At 42.0% G+C, this 21,566-nt stretch overlaps 2 protein-coding genes across 7 annotated transcripts; one reads left to right on the top strand and one right to left on the bottom strand.

The window, feature by feature from the left end:
- LOC129848574 (growth arrest-specific protein 2-like) lies at positions 1 to 10,824 on the bottom strand. Of its 2 annotated transcripts, XR_008758520.1 has the most exons (3): positions 10,279 to 10,824; positions 5,052 to 5,159; positions 1 to 1,404 (listed from the first exon to the last, which is right to left on the bottom strand). XR_008758520.1 is itself a non-coding variant. In XM_055915745.1 (2 exons), exons 1-2 carry the CDS (start codon positions 5,172 to 5,174, stop codon positions 1,195 to 1,197), a joined length of 333 nt encoding a protein of 110 aa, XP_055771720.1. In that variant the 5' UTR covers positions 5,175 to 5,261; the 3' UTR covers positions 1 to 1,194. The 2 variants fall into 2 exon arrangements, 1 of the variants encoding a protein (XP_055771720.1); XM_055915745.1 differs by lacking the exon at positions 10,279 to 10,824 and having other exon boundaries at positions 5,052 to 5,261.
- Positions 10,825 to 15,551: 4,727 nt separating this feature from the next.
- Positions 15,552 to 21,566, top strand: LOC129848572 (small VCP/p97-interacting protein-like). 5 transcript variants are annotated; one of them, XM_055915736.1, is made up of 5 exons: positions 15,552 to 15,737; positions 16,164 to 16,227; positions 16,587 to 16,637; positions 19,661 to 19,842; positions 20,199 to 21,566. In XM_055915736.1, exons 2-5 carry the CDS (start codon positions 16,165 to 16,167, stop codon positions 20,206 to 20,208), a joined length of 306 nt encoding a protein of 101 aa, XP_055771711.1. In that variant the 5' UTR covers positions 15,552 to 15,737; position 16,164; the 3' UTR covers positions 20,209 to 21,566. The 5 variants fall into 5 exon arrangements, with proteins under 5 accessions (XP_055771711.1, XP_055771710.1, XP_055771713.1 ...); XM_055915735.1 differs by having other exon boundaries at positions 15,552 to 15,942; XM_055915738.1 differs by lacking the exon at positions 15,552 to 15,737 and having other exon boundaries at positions 15,949 to 16,227; positions 19,661 to 19,780.

Genomic DNA, 21,566 nt, shown 5'->3' with positions numbered 1-21,566 from the left:
TTTGATTGTCTCTTTAATCCTCGGAAATAATCTTCTCACAATAATGATGTTAATAGCGTTCCTTAACAAATGATCAAAAGCTTTTAACTTCAAAACAGGAGAGCAGAACTAGCTCGTGAAAAAAAGAGAATCACTCATAATAGACATTACAGAGAAATCCATAATCAGCACCATAATAAACACATATTTAGAAAACAAGGAAAGGAGAAACCCCATGATTGGTGGAACCGTAGGAGGAACATGATTAGTAGAACCGTAGGAAGAACATGATTGGTGGAACCGTAGGAGGAACATGATTGGTGGAACATGTCCAGATTCAGCTTTACCAGTATCCAATCACTATTCAGAATATATCAGTTATTACAGAAGTCATACTATACTTTCACACTATTAAATGAATGAATGACAAAAGTCAAACAAAATACACACAAGGTAACATTAGAAAACATGCTTTTAGAACCAAATATACCAGCCTCAATCCCCGACTAAAAATGACTGTCAAAATGATTGCATAGATTATTCTCAAAGGCTAGAAATCCAAATCAAACCGTCACCGTGACGCTAGTTTGCCGTGACCGCTAGGACAGGAGATATATACCTGCTGGCCACTGTCTGTTCTGTAGCTCAGGTGGGCCGGCTGTGGCTTACATCAACTAGAAGACATACTGTACAAGCAACTGGTTGGAATCTGGTTGGAATGACAGTGTCAGCTGGCTTTGCCCTGTGTCACTGTCATTTCAATCAGTTTTGCTAGTTGGGAAAGGCAAGAGGTCATTTCCTCAGGTCCTCATGAATGTCTTTACTTCTTGTTGTGGTAGTAGGCGGCCATCTTTACTTCTTGTTGTGGTAGTAGGCGGCCATCTTTACTTCTTGTTGTGGTAGTAGGCGGCCTTCTTTACTTCTTGTTGCGGTAGTAGGCGGCCATCTTTACTTCTTGTTGCGGTAGTAGGCGGCCATCTTTACTTCTTGTTGTGGTAGTAGGCGGCCATCTTTACTTCTTGTTGCGGAAGTAGGCCATCACCATCCTCGCCTTGCTCAAACTGATCCCCTTGGTTGAAGCGCCAGTTGACTTCTTGCTGCGGTAGTAGGTGGCCATCTTAACTTCTTGTTGTGGTAGTAGGCGGCCATCTTTACTTCTTGCTGCGGTAGTAGGCGGCCATCTTTACTTCTTGTTGTGGTAGTAGGCGGCCATCTTTACTTCTTGCTGCGGTAGTGTGCGGCCACCACCAAGTAGCTGTCTGGGGTGAGGTCCTTGGTGTTGGGTGACTTGGGGGACATGGGAAAGGTCTTCCCCTCCACTCTGGAGATCTGGAGCATCCGACATGGGTCGTGTTTCAACAGGTAGCTCTCAAAGGTCTCCCAGCCTCCTCCCACACACACCATCACATGCTTGTTGTGTAGCATCTAGGAGAACAAGAAGAAGAAGATTACTATATTGTCCAGTCAGTGTTCACAAACGTTAAAAAAAAAACTCTGGTGAAAATCTTTAGCTGACAACGATATTATTTCATGGTGTAGTACAAAGGGGCTATTCAAATCCCAGCCTGGAGGTCCAGAGTACTGCTGGTGTTCTGTTCCACCTGATAATTCATCGCACTGACCCGATGTCCCAGGACTAAATCAGACCTTGATTAGAGGGGGAAGAATGAAAATCACAATGGAAATGTCTTTGAGATGCAGATTTTAATTTGCCTAGTGTAGTAGATGGACATCTCTAGTAATTCACAGCTAATACAATGGCTTTGTTTGATTCCTTTTTCACTAATAAATGACTCCAAAACTAAAAATTCATGTGCTGTGGTTTAACCAAGAAATTGTAATGATGTGGGTTGCATTGTATATAGCAATATTCTGTTAATTTCCTTCACACCTTTTAAATTACAACAACTCTCCTGTCTGCCACCTGCTACCTTCTGTAACGTGGTACTACTGTAAACACTACTCCTGCCTGCTACCTTCTGTAACGTGGTACTACTGTAAACACTACTCCTGCCTGCTACCTTCTGTAACGTGGTACTACTGTAAACACTACTCCTGCCTGCTACCTTCTGTAACGTGGTACTACTGTAAACACTACTCCTGCCTGCTACCTTCTGTAACGTGGTACTACTGTAAACACTACTCCTGGCTGCTACCTTCTGTAACGTGGTACTACTGTAAACACTACTCCTGCCTGCTACCTTCTGTAATGTGGTACTACTGTAAACACTACTCCTGCCTGCTACCTTCTGTAACGTGGTACTACTGTAAACACTACTCCTGCCTGCTACCTTCTGTAATGTGGTGCTACTGTAAACACTACTCCTGCCTGCTACCTTCTGTAACGTGGTACTACTTTAAACACTACTCCTGCCTGCTACCTTCTGTAATGCGGTACTACTGTAAACACTACTCCTGCCTGCTACCTTCTGTAACGTGGTACTACTGTAAACACTACTCCTGCCTGCTACCTTCTGTAACGTGGTACTACTGTAAACACTACTCCTGCCTGCTACCTTCTGTAACGTGGTACTACTGTAAACACTACTCCTGCAATGTAATGCAATGTATATCCTTTAGTAGGTTTAGTTAATGGAAAATGTAGGTTTGTATAGTTAATTGCTTAATTAATTAGTGTTAATTGTTCTGAGGGGAGGGGCTAGCCCTACAAAAGGAGCCTCTCTTTCAGTTCATAGGGAGGGCATTTTGGATTGAGCTGTGGATGGGGCAGCATTGTTTTAAGCTGTCCCATAAGGTAGACGTTTGATGGCAGTACTGTTGTTTTTGTTCCGGAATCACCTTGTAAATAAACACCTTTGCACAGAAGAACTTTTGCGGTTCCGCCATCTTTTTATTTTTATAGAGGTTAGGTTTTCCAGTTTAGCCTTCTGGCCTACTCTACGTGACAGTGATACTGTGTGCTACCAGCGGGGGTCCTTCTAGAGCGCATTGTCAGCCCTTGTTGACCTACAGTCCAGATCCTCCTTCAACAGCATTTTAAGACATGTGAATCCTGGTTGTAAATCCAAGATCCCAAGAGCACCAAATGCTACTTCACCAATCTGTACTTGTCAATAGACTTCATTCTTGCAAGGCATTTTTTTTTGCAAGGTCTGTTTGAGTTAGGGGTGGCAGGTAGCTTAGTGGTTAGAGGGTTGGGCCAGCAACCGAAAGGTTGCTGGATCGAATCCCCGAGCTGACAAGGTAAATATCTGTCATTCTGCCCCTGAACAAGACAGTTCCTAGGCTGTTATTGTAAATAAGAATTTGTTCTTTAACTGACTTGCCTTAGTTAAATAAAATAAATAAATAGAATGTTACAGTATACAGTAAGATATTTTGACATAAGAACATTTATTTTATGTAAACGAGGAAACAATTAAGAATAAATACAAATTAGGGCGATAGCTCATTGGCAACAATAACTGCATATGCATTATCGTAAAGTATCTTTGTGTTTTAGAAAAGGGCTATTCCAATCCTATGTATTATTTATCAAGCCTGTTGATCCTGAGGGCTCTCTTTTCCCCCGAACCCCATCAACCCTGGCTGGCCCATAGAGGTAGAAAGAGGAGTCTAGATGGATATAAACCATTTTTCTTTTTAAGCATGGATAATACAAAGAGGAGTTAACTTTCTATGTCTATGGGCCAGGACACAGACATAGTTGGAATAGCATCACCAGTAAATGAAGGCTCACAGCAGCAGAGGAGCTGCTACCAGTAGAGACAATGGACATCTGTCATCCACACAGTCAGGCAGTCCAAATATCAACACACTGCAATGTGCACTGTGTGTGTGTGTGTGTCAGGACCCGGTGCGAGAAACAGTCACTAATAATCGTCAGAACCCAGAAGATGAGGCAGACACAGCAGTACTAGAGATGGTGGTTTAATTAAAGAACAAAATCTTCAGGCAAAGAATCTAACTCCACAATGTCCAAACATAAAGCCAAGAAGCACAAAATGCTCCAAAATACAAAGAAAACTACACAAAGTGGTAAAAACAGCAGGGAAAAACAAACCTCAAAAGATCTAAAAAAATACACAAGAACTAAACCAGAGAACCTCTGGAAAATCCAATAGGAGACTCATATGTTCAGAACAAGGCTGGGGCTGGGTGCTAACATACAAACACTGAGCAAGGAACTGAGGAACACACAGGGTTTAAATACTAACAAGGGAACGACACAGGTGCAAACAATAATTAGAGCAAGGAAAAACAAAAGGTACAAAAAAGGTGCAATGGGGACATCTAGTGACCAAAACCTGAACAGTCCTGGCCAAAACCTGACAGTGTGTGTGTGTGTGTGAGACTGTGTGTGTGACTGTGTGACTGTGTGTGTGACTGTGTGTGTGACTGTGTGACTGTGTGTGTGTGTGTGTGTGTGTGTGTGTGTGTGTGTGTGTGTGTGTGTGTGTGACTCAGTTCACATTGAGATGAGAAACATTATTGTTGTTAAACTGAAAACCTCATATAACTCCAACCTGGATTTTTTTTTTAAATCCTGCCAAAAGTGAAAGGTCAATAAACAACAAATTCCTGGTAAAAGTGGGTCAGCCAAAATCCAGACTCATAAAATTCAGACTCATCAAATCTCAGAACAAGAAGGAAAGAGTGGGTTTGCTATGAGGACAGAATTGGCTGTCATTAAACAGCCATCTGTAGTCATCAATGGTCTATGGGTCCCTGAGGACACTGAGGAGCAATGGACCTAAGTAAGTATTTCTGTAGCCGGGCATACAATCCGTATTCATATCTGCCGTATCAATATAATATTCACAGCAATATGAAACACCACAACCCCAGTGTAAATCACTTACAGTACAAGCCAGCCATGTGCAAAATTATTTACACCAGATTTCAACACTTCAGATTTGACCCCACCGAACCCAAAACATTCGGTCAAAGATATTTTGGCAGGCACAGTCCAAGCCCAATTTAAAGTCCAGCTGCTGTTAACTACGTGGCTGAGCCGTGTGCAACTAGAAAAATCATGTTACAAAAACAAGGTGTTTTTTTTGTGTCAGAGAAAGTGCGTTAAAAAGAAGACGAGGAGGTGGCACACACACCCGGATGAAGAGCATCTTCTCTCCGACGCGATAGCGGCCCTGAGCCTGTCTCTCCACACAGAACTTATTGGGACACTTGCAGGGAGGGTCCTCAAAGATATGCTTCACCTGAGACGCACACATGCACAAACAAACATCATTAGATTAGTCCGGAGGTCAATCCAACAACCCTCCACAAAATGCATGTTAATCCTCCTAAATTCCTGGTAATCCTCCTAAATTCCTGGTAATCCTCCTAAATTCCTGGTAAACCTCATAAATTCCTGGTAATCCTCCTAAATTCCTGGTAAACCTCCTAAATTCCTGGTAATCCTCCTAAATTCCTGGTAATCCTCCTAAATTCCTGGTAATCCTGATACATTCCTGGTAATCCTCATACATTCCTGGTAATCCTCATAAATTCCTGGTAATCCTCATAAATTCCTGGTAATCCTCCAAAATTCCTGGTAAACCTCATACATTCCTGGTAATCCTCCTAAATTCCTGGTAATCCTCTTAAATTCCTGGCAATCCTCTTAAATTCCTGGCAATCCTCATAAATTCCTGGTAATCCTCATACATTCCTGGTAATCCTCAAATTCCTGGTAAACCTCCTAAATTCCTGGTAATCCTCCTAAATTCCTGGTAATCCTCCTAAATTCCTGGTAATCCTGATACATTCCTGGTAATCCTCATACATTCCTGGTAATCCTCCTAAATTCCTGGTAATCCTCCTAAATTCCTGGTAATCCTCCTAAATTCCTGGTAATCCTCCTAAATTCCTGGTAATCCTCCTAAATTCCTGGTAATCCTCATAAATTCCTGGCAATCCTCTTAAATTCCTGGCAATCCTCTTAAATTCCTGGCAATCCTCATAAATTCCTGGTAATCCTCATAAATTCCTGGTAATCCTCATACATTCCTGGTAATCCTCAAATTCCTGGTAATCCTCAAATTCCTGGTAATCCTCCTAAATTCCTGGTAATCCTCCTAAATTCCTGGTAATCCTCCTAAATTCCTGGTAATCCTCCTAAATTCCTGGTAATCCTGATACATTCCTGGTAATCCTCATACATTCCTGGTAATCCTCATAAATTCCTGGTAATCCTCCTAAATTCCTGGTAATCCTCATAAATTCCTGGTAATCCTCATAAATTCCTGGTAATCCTCCTAAATTCCTGGTAATCCTCATAAATTCCTGGTAATCCTTATACATTTCTGGTAATCCTCATAAATTCCTGGTAATCAATCTGTAAATAACATGTAGTATTTGGTAGCATTGCCTTTAAATTGTTTAACTTGGGTCAAACGTTTTGGGTAGCCTTCCACAAGCTTCCCACAATAAGTTGGGTGAATTTTGGCCCATTCCCATTCAGAGCAGGTGTAACTGAGTCAGGTTTGTAGGCCTCCTTGCTCGCACACGCTTTTTCAGTTCTGCCCACGAATTTTCTATGGGATTGAGGTCAGGGCTTTGTGATGGCCACTCCAATACCTTGACTTTGTTTTCCTTAAGCCATTTTGCCACAACTTTGGAAGTATGCTTGGAGTCATTGTCCATTTGGAAGACCAATTTGCAGCAGGTAGCCTAGTGGTTAGAGCATTGGACTAGTAACCAAGAGGTTGAAAGATCAAATCCCTGAGCTGACAAGGTGAAAACCTGTCATTCTGCCCCTGAACAAGGCAGTTAACCCCCTGTTCCTAGGCCGTCATTTAAAATAAGAATTTGTTCTTAACTGACTTGCGTAGTTAAATAAAGGTAAAATAAAAATGTGTTGAGTATCTTTGACAGAGGAATGGGAACACTGACATCAATGAAAAAAAAAAAAATCAATAAAACTAAAATTTGTGACCAAGCTTTAATTTCCTGACTGATGTCTTGAGATGTTGCTTCAATATATTGACATAAATTTCCATCCTCATGATGCCATCTATTTTGAGAAGTGCACCAGTCCCTCCTGCAGCAAAGCACACCCACAACATGATGCTGCCACCCCCGTGCTTCACAGTTGGGATGGTGTTCTTTGGCTTGTAAGCCTCCCCCTTCTTCCTCCAAACATAATGATGGTCATTATGAACAAACAGTTCTATTTTTGTAACATCAAACCAGGGGCCATTTTTCCAAAAAGTATGATCTTTGTCCCCATGTGCAGTTGCAAGCGGTAGTCTGGCTTTTTTATGGCGGTTTTGGAGCAGTGGCTTCTTCCTTGTTGAGCGGCCTTTCAGGTTATGTCGATATAGGACTCGTTTTACTGTGAATATAGATACTTTTGTACCCGTTTCCTCCAGCACCTTCACAAGTTCCTTTACTGTTGTTCTGGGATTGATTTGCACTTTTCGCACCAAAGTACGTTCCTCTCTTGGAGACAGAATGCGTCTCCTTCCTGAGCGGTATGACGGCTGCGTGGTCCCATGGTGTTTATACTTGCGTACTATTGTTTGTACAGATGAACGTGGTACCTTCGGGCGTTTGGAAATTGATCCCAAGGATGAACCAGACTTGTGGAGGTCTACAATTTTTTTTTCTGAGGTCTTGGCTAATGCCTTTTGATTTTCCCATGACGTCAAGCAAAGAGGCACCGAGTTTGAAGGTAGGCCTTGAAATACATCCACAGGTACACCTCTAATTGACTCAAATGATGTCAATTAGCCTATCAGATGCTTCTAAAGCCATGACATAATTTTCTGGAATTTTCCAAGCTGTTAAAAAAACCACAGTCAATTTAGTGTATGTGAACTTCTGACCCACTGGAATTGCGATACAGTGAATTATAAATGAAATAATCTGTCTGTAAACAGTTGTTGGAAAAATGACTTGTGTCTTGCACAAAGTAGATGTCCTAACCGACTTGCCAAAACTATAGTTCGTTAACAAGAAATTTGTGGAGTGGTTGAAAAACGAGTTTTAATGACTCAATGACTGAGAAAATATGTAATTATGATAGCTAGGTCTATTTAACCTGAATGGATCATTAGTCATGTTAGCTAGCTAGCTTTTTACTCACCGTTTTTGGTCAGCCACAACGCCTTTCCCATTTGTCCAGCAAAAAGTAATTCCATTCAGCGCTGGCTGCACGGCACGCTAGACTTGCTAAACAGCTGCAACAATCCTCATTGACAAGCTTACCTCATCACTTTGACCTTCTGGATTTGGCGGGAGAATTAACGCAGCATCAATAACCTAGCGTTAACAACCCAACCATGCTCTTTGTGAAGAAAGCAACCCAACTGACTGACCCAATACCTGCCACCACCAGTCATCCAAACAACCCTGCATTTTGTGTAGTGTAATGTAGTGCATATGAATATATTTAAGGGGAGAAATACAGGTTAAATATGTAGTCTACACAATTTCCCAATTACTGTTTGCATGGTCAAATAAGGGGCAAATTATATATTTTTTTATTATTGGAAATAGATTGACATGCATGTACAGTACCAGTCAAACATTTGGACACACCTACTCATTCCAGGGTTTTTCTTTATTTTTACTATATTTCTACATTGTAGGTAAGTAGTGAAGACATCAAAACTATGAAATAACACATATGGAATCATGTAGTAACCAGAAAAGTGTTAAACAAATCAAAGTAACCACTCTTTGCCTTGATGACAATTTTGCACTCTTGGCATTCTCTCAACCAGCTTCACCTGTAATGCTTTTTCTACAGTCTCGAAGGAGTTCCCACATATGCTGAGCACTTGTTGGCTGCTTTTCCTTCACACTGCGGTCCAACTCATCCCAATTGGGTTGAGGTTGGGTGACTGTGGAGGCCAGGTCATCTGATGCAGCACTCCATCACCCTCCTTCTTGGTCAAATATCCGTCACTTCCTCAGTTTCATTCCCATGTCTGCATTGATGTTGTTTTTGTTTCTCTTGTCCAGATGCTGTTCTTGCTTTGTTTCATGTCTATTATTTACTAAATCAGCACCTTGTACTTGCATCCCATCTCCCAGCGTCTGTTACGGAACTGTTACACTTACACAGTCTGGAGGTGTGTTGGGTCATTGTCCTGTTGAAAAACAAATGATAGTCCCACTAAGCGTAAACCATATGGGATGGCGTATCGCTACACGTGCAGAGATCATCCGTACACCTTCTATGCGTCTCACAAAGACATGTTGTTTGGAACCAAAAATCTCACATTTGGATTTATCAGACCAAAGGACAGATGTCCACCGCTCTAATGTCCATTACTCGTGTTTCTTGGCTCAATCTAGTCTTCTTATTGGTGTCCTTTAGTAGTGGTTTCTTTGCAGCAATTTGACCATGAAGGCCTGATTCAAGCAGTCTCCTCTGAACAGTTGATGTTGAGATGTTTCTGTTTCTTGAACTCTGTGAAGCATTTATTTGGGCTGCAATTTCGGAGGTGCAGTTAACTTTAATGAAATTATTCTCTGCAGCAGAGTTATCTCTGGGTCTTCCTTTCCTGTGGCGGTCCTCATGAGAGACAGTTTCATCATAGCACTTGATGGTTTTTGCGACTGTACAAATTTTCCAGATTGACTGACCTTCATGTCTTAAAGTAATGATGGACTGTCGTTTCTCTTTGCTTATTTGAACTTTTCTTGACATAATATGGACTTGGTCTCTTACCAAAAAGGGCTAGCTTCTGTACACCACCCCTACCTTGTCACAACACAACTGATTGGCTCAAACACATTAAGAAGGAAAGAAATTCCACAAATTAACTTTTAAGAAGGCACACCTGTTAATTGGAATGCATTCCAGGTGACTCCCTCATGAAGTTGGTTAAGAGAATGCTGAGTGTGCAAAGCTGTCATCAAGGCAAAGGGTGGCTATTTAGAAGAATCTCAAATCTAAAATATATTTTGATGTGTTTAACACTTTTTTTGGTTACGACATAATTCCATTTGTGGGATTTCATAGTGTTGATGTCTTCACTAATATTCTACAATGTAGAAAACAAGAGAAACACATGAATGAGTAGGTGTGTCCAAACTTTTGACTGGTACTGTATATTATTAGGCTAGTGCTTTTAATGTCAAATTCATAGCATGGCGCTCCATTGTGCCTCCGGAATAATTTATGATCATCGAAATTATAGCGGTTGAAATCTAATTCATGAGAAATGGAAACGTGTTGACTCTACCGAGAGTCGCTTCGCTTTATTAGGAAAATGTATGTCAGACAAACAAGGCTATCCCCGTGCCAATGAACGGAAGATAACCCCTTTATAATTATTCCAAAAAGAAAGTCTTTAAAAGTGAAGTTGGTGGTAGCCCTACCTGTCTGCGTTGAGGAGAGTTCGAGTCCGGGATCCACCGAATGAAACGGAATTTGAGTATTCATGGTGCGATTCCGGTAGCCTAACCTCGGAGAAACTATGTCATTAGGCTAACTGATACACATTAAATTAAATATGGTTCCCCGAAACGGAGTCGGACCATGGTCTTCCAATAGACACTGACGCACTGTCCTTTGACATGTTCATCATAGCGGTATTCGTGGGTGGGGTTTTGAAATTCGATTGGTTATGAGTCTGACAGCATTACATAATAAAACGCCTATTGATTATTGATTGGTGGAGTGGTGAAATCAAATCTGTGGAAAAAAATGCTCGCCTATTTAACTGAACAGGGCTAATCCAAGATGACAAAGAGATGATCATAGGCTAGATTTCAAATAATCTAATATACTGGAATATTTACATACACAAGTCTGTACAGATCTCTTGATTGCATGTCAATGGATTACACACATAAAGATGCATAGCTGTGAAGTCTATCCATCTGAAGTGATCTTGTCCAGGATATACTTTTGTAAATAACATGTAGGCGACAGTAGTAGAGAAGAGTGTATTTTTTTCATTTATACATGTCCTTTTTATTGATTTTGAAGGAACACGTCACATTCCCCTCCTATGCTCTCTTAAACCCCAAATCATGCAGCAAAGGAATGACATCCCATGAGAGAAACTATGGAAACTAGACATTATTTGTTTACATTTCCTATATATATAAAAAAAACGGACAGTGGAGTCGTTTTTTATCGGCTATGATAATGAAATCAATAATATTCCATTTACTGGACAACCATCCCAACTGCATGAAAACGCTGGTGTTCCAAGTCTTCTTTTTGCAGTTCGACACAGATTGTCAGATCTCACAACACCTGCATAGACGCCCAGCATTTTGCCTTCAAAATAAAAGTCGGCGGTAGGACGCTATGTGTAAACGAATTTTTTTTTTGCAGCTTTGAATAGTGCATGATGTAAAAAATATAACTACATGTGTGAAAATTCTAAACGAAAGACACAGACTACATTATATAAGATAGATAATATTATAAGGTTTAGCACATTGAGGAAAGGTTGGAGTTTAAGTAAATTAATGTCAAGAACATAATAATAGCCTACTGGTAAAAAAAATATATACAAATACATACAAATTTAAATAATAAAAAAACATTTTATTCTGATTGTAAGATTCTTGTTAATTTACTGGTGGTATTGTTCAAGGGATGCAATTTTGAAATGTAATGTTTAAGAAAAGTCACTGTATTTTTGTTCTACTGCACAAACAAATTGCACTGTACAGGAAAAATTATTGATTGTGTGTCCATAAAACCAGGGTTCAGCCTACACACTAGAGTCCCTAGTCCAGTCTACTCACTAGAGTCCCTAGTCCAGTCTACTCACTAGAGTCCCTAGTCCAGTCTACTCACTAGAGTCCCTAGTCCAGTCTACTCACTAGAGTCCCTAGTCCAGTCTACTCACTAGAGTCCCTAGTCCAGTCTACTCACTAGAGTCCCTAGTCCAGTCTACTCACTAGAGTCCCTAGTCCAGTCTAATCACTAGAGTCCCTAGTCCAGTCTACTCACTAGAGTCCCTAGTCCAGTCTACTCCCTAGAGTCCCTAGTCCAGTCTACTCCCTAGAGTCCATAGTCCAGTCTACTCCCTAGAGTCCCTAGTCCAGCCTACTCACTAGAGTCCCTAGTCCAGTCTACTCCCTAGAGTCCCTAGTCCAGCCTACTCCCTAGAGTCCCTAGTCCAGCCTACTCACTAGAGTCCCTAGTCCAGCCTACTCACTAGAGTCCCTAGTCCAGCCTACTCACTAGAGTCCCTAGTCCAGCCTACTCACTAGAGTCCCTAGTCCAGTCTACTCACTAGAGTCCCTAGTCCAGTCTACTCACTAGAGTCCCTAGTCCAGTCTACTCACTAGAGTCCCTAGTCCAGTCTACTCACTAGAGTCCCTAGTCCAGTCTACTCACTAGTCCCTAGTCCAGTCTACTCACTAGTCCCTAGTCCAGTCTACTCACTAGAGTCCCTAGTCCAGTCTACTCACTAGAGTCCCTAGTCCAGTCTACTCACTAGAGTCCCTAGTCCAGCCTACTCACTAGAGTCCCTAGTCCAGCCTACTCACTAGAGTCCCTAGTCCAGCCTACTCACTAGAGTCCCTAGTCCAGCCTACTCACTAGAGTCCCTAGTCCAGTCTACTCACTAGAGTCCCTAGTCCAGTCTACTCACTAGAGTCCCTAGTCCAGTCTACTCACTAGAGTCCCTAGTCCAGTCTACTCACTAGAGTCCCTAGTCCAGTCTACTCACTAGAGTCCCTAGTCCAGTCTACTCACTAGTCCCTAGTCCAGTCTACTCACTAGTCCCTAGTCCAGTCTACTCACTAGAGTCCCTAGTCCAGTCTACTCACTAGAGTCCCTAGTCCAGTCTACTCACTAGAGTCCCTAGTCCAGCCTACTCACTAGAGTCCCTAGTCCAGCCTACTCACTAGAGTCCCTAGTCCAGCCTACTCACTAGAGTCCCTAGTCCAGTCTACTCACTAGAGTCCCTAGTCCAGTCTACTCACTAGAGTCCCTAGTCCAGTCTACTCACTAGAGTCCCTAGTCCAGTCTACTCACTAGTCCCTAGTCCAGTCTACTCACTAGTCCCTAGTCCAGTCTACTCACTAGTCCCTAGTCCAGTCTACTCACTAGAGTCCCTAGTCCAGTCTACTCACTAGAGTCCCTAGTCCAGTCTACTCACTAGAGTCCCTAGTCCAGTCTACTCACTAGAGTCCCTAGTCCAGTCTACTCACTAGAGACCCTAGTCCAGTCTACTCACTAGAGTCCTTAGTCCAGTCTACTCACTAGAGTCCCTAGTCCAGTCTACTCACTAGAGTCCCTAGTCCAGTCTACTCACTAGAGTCCCTAGTCCAGTCTACTCACTAGAGTCCCTAGTCCAGTCTACTCCCTAGAGTCCCTAGTCCAGCCTACTCACTAGTCCAGCCTACTCACTAGAGTCCCTAGTCCAGTCTACTCACTAGAGTCCCTCGTCCAGTCTACTCACTAGTCCCTAGTCCAGTCTACTCACTAGTCCCTAGTCCAGTCTACTCACTAGTCCCTAGTCCAGTCTACTCACTAGTCCCTAGTCCAGTCTACTCACTAGTCCCTAGTCCAGTCTACTCACTAGTCCCTAGTCCAGTCTACTCACTAGAGTCCCTAGTCCAGTCTACTCACTAGAGTCCCTAGTCCAGTCTACTCACTAGAGTCCCTAGTCCAGTCTACTCACTAGAGTCCCTAGTCCAGTCTACTCCCTAGAGTCCCTAGTCCAGCCTACTCACTAGTCCAGCCTACTCACTAGAGTCCCTAGTCCAGTCTACTCACTAGAGTCCCTAGTCCAGTCTACTCACTAGTCCCTAGTCCAGTCTACTCACTAGTCCCTAGTCCAGTCTACTCACTAGTCCCTAGTCCAGTCTACTCACTAGAGTCCCTAGTCCAGTCTACTCACTAGAGTCCCTAGTCCAGTCTACTCACTAGAGTCCCTAGTCCAGTCTACTCCCTAGAGTCCCTAGTCCAGCCTACTCACTAGTCCAGCCTACTCACTAGAGTCCCTAGTCCAGTCTACTCACTAGAGTCCCTAGTCCAGTCTACTCACTAGTCCCTAGTCCAGTCTACTCACTAGTCCCTAGTCCAGTCTACTCACTAGTCCCTAGTCCAGTCTACTCACTAGTCCCTAGTCCAGTCTACTCACTAGTCCCTAGTCCAGTCTACTCACTAGTCCCTAGTCCAGTCTACTCACTAGAGTCCCTAGTCCAGTCTACTCACTAGAGTCCCTAGTCCAGTCTACCCACTAGAGTCCCTAGTCCAGTCTACTCACTAGAGTCCCTAGTCCAGTCTACTCACTAGAGTCCCTAGTCCAGTCTACTCACTAGAGTCCCTAGTCCAGTCTACTCCCTAGAATCCCTAGTCCAGCCTACTCACTAGAGTCCCTAGTCCAGTCTACTCACTAGAGTCCCTAGTCCAGTCTACTCACTAGAGTCCCTAGTCCAGTCTACTCACTAGAGTCCCTAGTCCAGCCTACTCACTAGTCCAGCCTACTCACTAGAGTCCCTAGTCCAGTCTACTCACTAGAGTCCCTAGTCCAGTCTACTCACTAGTCCCTAGTCCAGTCTACTCACTAGTCCCTAGTCCAGTCTACTCACTAGTCCCTAGTCCAGTCTACTCACTAGTCCCTAGTCCAGTCTACTCACTAGTCCCTAGTCCAGTCTACTCACTAGTCCCTAGTCCAGTCTACTCACTAGTCCCTAGTCCAGTCTACTCACTAGAGTCCCTAGTCCAGTCTACTCACTAGAGTCCCTAGTCCAGTCTACTCACTAGAGTCCCTAGTCCAGTCTACTCACTAGAGTCCCTAGTCCAGTTTACTCCCTAGAATCCCTAGTCCAGCCTACTCACTAGAGTCCCTAGTCCAGCCTACTCACTAGAGTCCCTAGTCCAGTCTACTCACTAGAGTCCCTAGTCCAGTCTACTCACTAGAGTCCCTAGTCCAGTCTACTCACTAGAGTCCCTAGTCCAGTCTACTCACTAGAGTCCCTAGTCCAGTCTACTCACTAGAGTCCCTCGTCCAGTCTACTCACTAGAGTCCCTCGTCCAGTCTACTCACTAGAGTCCCTCGTCCAGTCTACTCACTAGAGTCCCTAGAATACAAATCAGTTTAAACAAAATGCTAGGTCATAGGAAATGTTGCTGGACTTTTACTGTGGTCAAACAGCTTAAAATGGGGTGCCTGGAAACTATACGGTACAAATATAGCACTTTACAGGAAAAACGATTCATACGGAATAACACAAGAGTGATGCTGGCCTTTCTCCACCCACTCCATTGATCACAATGCAAATCACTGTATATGTAATACATATTGGCAACACTCCGTATTATTCAGAACACCATGGAATGACTCCATATATACATTCTACAGACACCCCTGAGTATTTCCTATAATACTTTTACTGTGGCACCCAGAATATGTGTTGCTCTATAGGCAAATAGGTATTCCATTTGCGTTGATTTGCATTGGGAACATTAATTTGACCTTAGAACATATATATATATATATATTTACAAATGTAATGCAAATGCAACTTAAATATGAACAACTATGAATCATTGTTAATGTTTAGACAATAGTTGTTCATTTATCATGAATAAATACAAGTTTTTCACACTTTTTATAATATTACGTGGGGGACTTTTATTTTGAAAGTTTCTTAAATTCCGCAACACGGAAGTACTTTTAATTTTTTTGTGTTGCTGACGACAAGCTGGTGACTCCTAGTTACAGGGCGGCAGCTTCGATCGCACATGGCAGACGACAAAAGGGTTGTGTTTCAGCTCGCAAAGCGGTTCACAAATATATTCAGAACACACTATGCAGCCGGTCTGTATACCTCAGTGTTGTGTGCAGCCTGTCCGAGTGGTGAGATGCCTTTGGATATACGGCGTAAAAAACAACATTAATTTATTGGGTTAGGCTGAAAGGCTGTAAAGTTGAGCAACCCACTGCTACTGTTCTAGATGACTGTTGGGAATATACAAGTAGACAAGGCAGTGGTTTTGGTTGGACAGTTGGAAAAACTTGCTGATGAGAATGGTTGGAGGTTGGCCCTTCCGTGGTGATTCAGGTCTGTTCCTCCATGGTTATAGTTAGTTAGCTCGTAGATTTAGCAAAAGCAGAGTGGGTAGCCACTTTGTCGACGTGCACAAGAGTAACTAACTAGGCACTTTTGCTAACCTTGCCTGGTGGGTTCTTCTAGATATAACGAACTAACGTTAACTAGCTCAATCTAGTCAAGTAGCCAACAAATATTCAACACAAACTAAAAAGTTGATTTCCTTGCTCAAGTATGGGGATGTGCTTACCGTGCCTTGGTGGACCTGGAAACGACTTGTCCACCACACCAGATCGAGTAAGTAACTTGTTACAGTAGCTAGGTTCATTATTAGCTTGGTTGATGCCGGTAACTAGCGAGCTACACTTTATATATATTGCCAGCTGTGTATGTATACACACACACACACAATTGTCTGTTTCAGGTCAACATCGTAAACAAATTGTACATATATTTGGATTCCAAAATGAAACAATGTAACATAAAACAGCGTAACCAATAAACACCAAAACAATAAGAATTATACGTTCCCATTCAGATTTCTGCTCTTCATTTCTCATTACTTTAATATTTTTTCTCCTCATTAATTTCATTTAACATTATACTTTTTTAATTTAAATTTTCCTCCCACTCAACATGTTCTGCTTCCTTCCCAGGAGACAAGGAGACGTGAGCTGGCAGAGGCCGCTGAGAAGAGACAGAAAGAGGTATGACTGTTTTGGACAAGTTGTTATGACAACCATATACGGTAGGTTTACACTGGTACAGCAAAGGGCTGGTTTCCCGGACACAGATTAAGCCTAGTCCAGGATTGAAAAGCATTTTCCATGGAGATTCACTGTTAAATTATTCTTTTTTTTTTTTCAGTCCAGGACTAGGATTAATTTGTGTCCAGGAAACCAGCCCTATATAGCCCACACATGGTGGTCCTGTGTGGCTCAGTTGGATTAGGGTGTGGTGAGGTTGTGGGGTCAGTTCCCGCAGGGATCCTGTACACCACTGTACCATGAGTCATTTAGCTGGGATGAGGGTCTTCTAAGTGGCGTACTGTAGACAACCACTGAACAGTCAGTAGAGCTGGGCGATACGGACACAAATCCATATTGTGATAAATTGCCTGAATTTATGCGATAAAGTTTATAACATTTAATGTGCACCATGTGTACAAAAAAAATGAAATCCTTTAAACTACTACTAGTTGTATGGTTGTAGCCATCTATTGTTCCATGAACAATCAGTCATATTAGAAAACATTTAATTTCAAAACACATTTCTCTAGTTATAGGCTACTTATCGTAATGAACGATATCTGCCAAAATGCCTGTGATAAGTGATCGGTATGGTTTATTTGTCCCAACTCTACCAGTTCATCTCAGCAGCCAGCCACTCTCCCAGTCTTGTTATTCGTATAGAAGAGCTTCCTGAGACAGAGTGGAGTCTGCTGGGAGAAGAGAGAAGGCATCTCATTACCTTTCCCTTTTACCACTATCGTGTTAACTGACCGAAAACCCCTACTGCGCTGGCTCCAATCCCTTCCCAGTACGGTTCCAGCAGCTACAGATGTAGGATCTTAATGTGATCACCCTGTTGCAGGAGAACTTGCAGTATATTTGAGATTTAAAAAGTCTTCTGAACTTTGTAATTTCCACTGTGATATTTCAGACTCGATTTTTCCCTTACGAAAAATGTATCAACTCCTACAAAAAAAAAAAATCAATTTAATTATAATACACATAATAATTCACTTATCCTGTTGCTGCGTGATAATGTTCAGGCTGTAGCAAACTGGCTCAAATGAAGATCCTACATCTGTACGGTAGATGTGCCGTGTAACCAGGTCAGCACACTGCAGCTCGGCTTGATTCGGCTCCATAGTGTGAAAAGGTTAGCCGAATATAACGAGCCTTGAACCAAGAAATCCAATCTAGAAATTCAATCTATGGTGTTTTGTACCCTTTGTTGCAAGGCTACTAAAGTCTCTTCAATCATAATGTTTAGTAGCTCCTCATAAGACTGGTGGGTATTTTTTTTTACTGTTATACAGAAATTCTTCAGTCAAAGCCAATTGTATCCAACCCATAAAACATGTGGTCCTACTAAAGCATCGAGGTGAGTATGAAGACCGTGTTCTTAGCTCCATGTTTTGACTCGGCTGGTATTTCCTCCCACCACCCACACGACCCACCTCTCACTTCTGGTGCTGCACACTTTGTCATTCTGTCTTAACTTTATTTTAAACGTTCCTTACCCTGGTTCCAGATCTGTTTGTGCTGTCCAATGGTTATTGTCACTCCGTTGACCACAGGAGTTGGCAAGACGGCACAAACAGATCTGGAACCAGGCTATATGCTTTCCCCGACACAACAACACTATATACTGGAACTTAATGCCTCTAACAGATCTGGGAACAGGCCTCTTGCCACATTGGAGGTCATATAATCCAGCCTGTGTCAAACAGCTGGCAACTGGGTTCCCACTAGATAGGACAGCCACAAAGTCAAAATTGGCTATATTGTAAAATTCATGATTTTTTTTTGTTGTTGTCTTAATTTAAGGCATAAGGCTAGCAGTGTGGTTATGGTTAGGTTTAAAATAATATTTTAACAAGATCAATTGTAGAAATATGTGGTGTTTGACTTTGTGGCTGTGGTAACGGCTATCTGTCTGCATGAACTGTACTGAATGTCTCTCAGGAAGTCTGATAACTGGCTTCCCTGCTCAATGGCGAGCACTATCCTCTCTCTGGAAGTCTGACAACTGGCTTCCCTGCCCAATGGCGAGCACTATCCTCTCTCTGGAAGTCTGACAACTGGCTTCCCTGCCCAATGGCGAGCACTATCCTCTTTCAGGAAGTCTGATAACTGGCTGCTCTGCTCAATGGCGAGCACTATCCTCTCTCTGGAAGCTGTTTGATTTGCAACCCTTCTGTATCTAGCGTTTAACCGTACAAATAGAATTACGTTCAACATAATATTTCTAGTCAGATCATGACATGCACATCTAGGCCTGTATTCTAGTAAAACTCTTGTCTGTAAATTCTCTCAATTATGCGAGACCCATTTCTGAAAAGATCGATGAAGTGAACTGAAGACGATGAATTAACTCGTTTCAACTGAACACATGATAAGAGACGTTAGACTTGTAACAGTGTAGTCAACACTATGGGCCCTTGTCTAAAGTAGTGCACTATATAGGGAATAGGGTTCTATAGGGCCCTGGTCTAAAGTAGTGCACTATATAGGGAATAGGGTTCTATAGGGCCCTGGTCTAAAGTAGTGCACTATATAGGGAATAGGGTTCTATAGGGCCCTGGTCTAAAGTAGTGCACTATATAGGGAATATGGTTCTATAGGGCCCTGGTCTAAAGTAGTGCACTATATATAGGGTTCTATAGGGCCCTGGTCTAAAGTAGTGCACTATATAGGGAATAGGGTTCTATAGGGCCCTGGTCTAAAGTAGTGCACTATATAGGGAATAGGGTTCTATAGGGCTCTGGTCTAAAGTAGTGCACTATATAGGGAATAGGGTTCTATAGGGCCCTGGTCTAAAGTAGTGCACTATATAGGGAATAGGGTTCTATAGGGCTCTGGTCTAAAGTAGTGCACTATATAGGGAATAGGGTTCTATAGGATCCTGGTCTAAAGTAGTGCACTACATAGGGAATAGGGTTCCAGTGGGGACAGAGCCGTGTGTCTGTAGCTGCCATTCTGACCTCTCCATCTCCTCTTAGACAACCTACAGGGGTGTCAAAAACCCCCAAGCAGTTGAGAGAAATAAAAAGAATAAGGAGATGGAGAAACAAGAGATGAGACCGTCTCCGCCTGGAGGAGAAGGAGGAGGAGGGATGAAGGTTAGTCCTCATATTTTCAACACAGATTATGTCATGTCACAGTCTGCCTGCAACTTCAGGAGGTAAGTCTCTTAACGAATCAGCACACCTTTGAGAAAGGCAAGACGGCCTAACCTTGTATTCTTTGCTGGCTTATATATATTCCTTTATAAATAATGAATGAATCATATAGGTCATTTGTTTTGAGCTAGAATAGTTAAAGGATGTAGCCCAAAACATAAAGGCGTTTTAATGTCTCCGACTACATGAATGACTGAATCTGCTTTATTTATGCCACATCCCACTTGTTGTTCGAATGTTTCCTGTTTCTCTCAACAGGTCATTTATTTGTCTACGAGGATGCTTTTCCCCTTTTTGAGGAGATGCGTGAGCTGTGTCTATTCCATCCTTTAATACCATGTTTTCTTCTGTTTTGTAGTGGCAGGTAGGCTAAAGATAGACATGGAGAGATCCTGGAAGTCTCAATGTAGACTGAGGTTCAGCTAACAACATGAAGATGGTACTAGTTGACTTAAAGGCTTTTTTTTTTTGAATATCAGCCCTTATACTAGATTTTTTATTTTTAAATGCAAGCCTTTTTTAGAGGCGATTGTGTGTCTGCATCTCTCAACTTCGTAGGATAGTTTGCCGGGCTTCGACGCTGGTAAAATAAATAAATAAAAAATTCTGCTGCCCAATGTTGGCCGTGTGAATCACAGGACATGCCTCCCTTAATGCCAAGATATACAAGAGAATATGCAAGCCAGCCAATGGAGCTTTGGAACAGACAGGGTGGCGTAGCTATGAATAGAATATAAACACTCGGAGGAAATATGCTCTCACACTACATCGATAAACTGTACCAGGCGTCTTGCAGTGAACTCTCTCTCTTTGTGTTCTTTGTCCTCTCGCCTTTCTTTCTCTCAGCCATTTCCACTGTGCCAGCTTTAACACCATGGCGCTTACTTCTTTTGCAATTGTTTCAGACATTTTGAACTTTGAGGAATATTCTTGTGATCTATTTACTGTATAGTATATTTTCCTTCTAAAATTATTTTATGCAACAAAGTCCTTTTTACTGTTCAAAATAGGCCTAGATGATTCAAATGTCATTTTCTATTGTAGATCAGTGTGAAAAGAACTACGTTTCCCATAGCTACTGATGAACCACGTGAACGTTTTAGAGTTCCCGCACCAGCACTATTCAGTTGACTTTTCTATTGTAGATCAGTGTGAAAAGAACTACGTTTCCCGTGTTGTACTCACTTCGCCTCCATGGCCTTTTTATATTTTTATTTATTTATACATATATCTGTTTGCCTTCACCTCCCTTATCTCACCTCACTTACTCACATTGTATATAGACTTATTTTTTTATCTTTTTCACTGTATTATTGACTATATGTTTGTTTTTACTCCATGTGTAACTATGTGTTGTTGTATGTGTCGAACTGCTTTGCTTTATCTTGGCCAGGTCGCAATTGTAAATGAGAACGTGTTCTCAATTTGCCTACCTGGTTAAATAAAGGTTAAATAAATAAATAAATAAAAATAGCTACTGATGAATGTTTTAGAGTTCACGCACCAGCACTATTCAGTTGACTTTTCTATTGTAGATCAGTGTGAAAAGAACTACGTTTCCCATAGCTACTGATGAATGTTTTAGAGTTCACGCACCAGCACTATTCAGTTGACTTCACTTTAGTGTTTGATTTTCATATGTCTGTGCAATATAAGTTATTTGCTACACGTTGTATTGGTTTGTAATGTATGAAGAAAATGCTATATTTTAAATGAGGTAAGAGGT

This window comes from Salvelinus fontinalis, unplaced genomic scaffold, assembly GCF_029448725.1.
Source record: "Salvelinus fontinalis isolate EN_2023a unplaced genomic scaffold, ASM2944872v1 scaffold_1073, whole genome shotgun sequence".
Lineage (NCBI taxonomy): Eukaryota > Metazoa > Chordata > Actinopteri > Salmoniformes > Salmonidae > Salvelinus > Salvelinus fontinalis.
This window is presented reverse-complemented; position numbering and strand designations above follow the sequence as displayed.

Excerpts from the sequence above, each read along its gene's own strand:
- LOC129848574 (XM_055915745.1), bottom strand. The coding sequence starts at position 5,174 with ATGTGTGCGTCTCAGGTGAAGCATATCTTTGAGGACCCTCCCTGCAAG. Across the intron at positions 1,405-5,051 it reads AGAAGATGCTCTTCATCCGG|ATGCTACACAACAAGCATGT; the intron begins GTGTGTGTGCCA and ends TTGTTCTCCTAG.
- LOC129848572 (XM_055915736.1), top strand. The coding sequence starts at position 16,165 with ATGGGGATGTGCTTACCGTGCCTTGGTGGACCTGGAAACGACTTGTCC. Across the intron at positions 16,228-16,586 it reads TGTCCACCACACCAGATCGA|GAGACAAGGAGACGTGAGCT; the intron begins GTAAGTAACTTG and ends CTTCCTTCCCAG. Across the intron at positions 16,638-19,660 it reads CTGAGAAGAGACAGAAAGAG|ACAACCTACAGGGGTGTCAA; the intron begins GTATGACTGTTT and ends ATCTCCTCTTAG.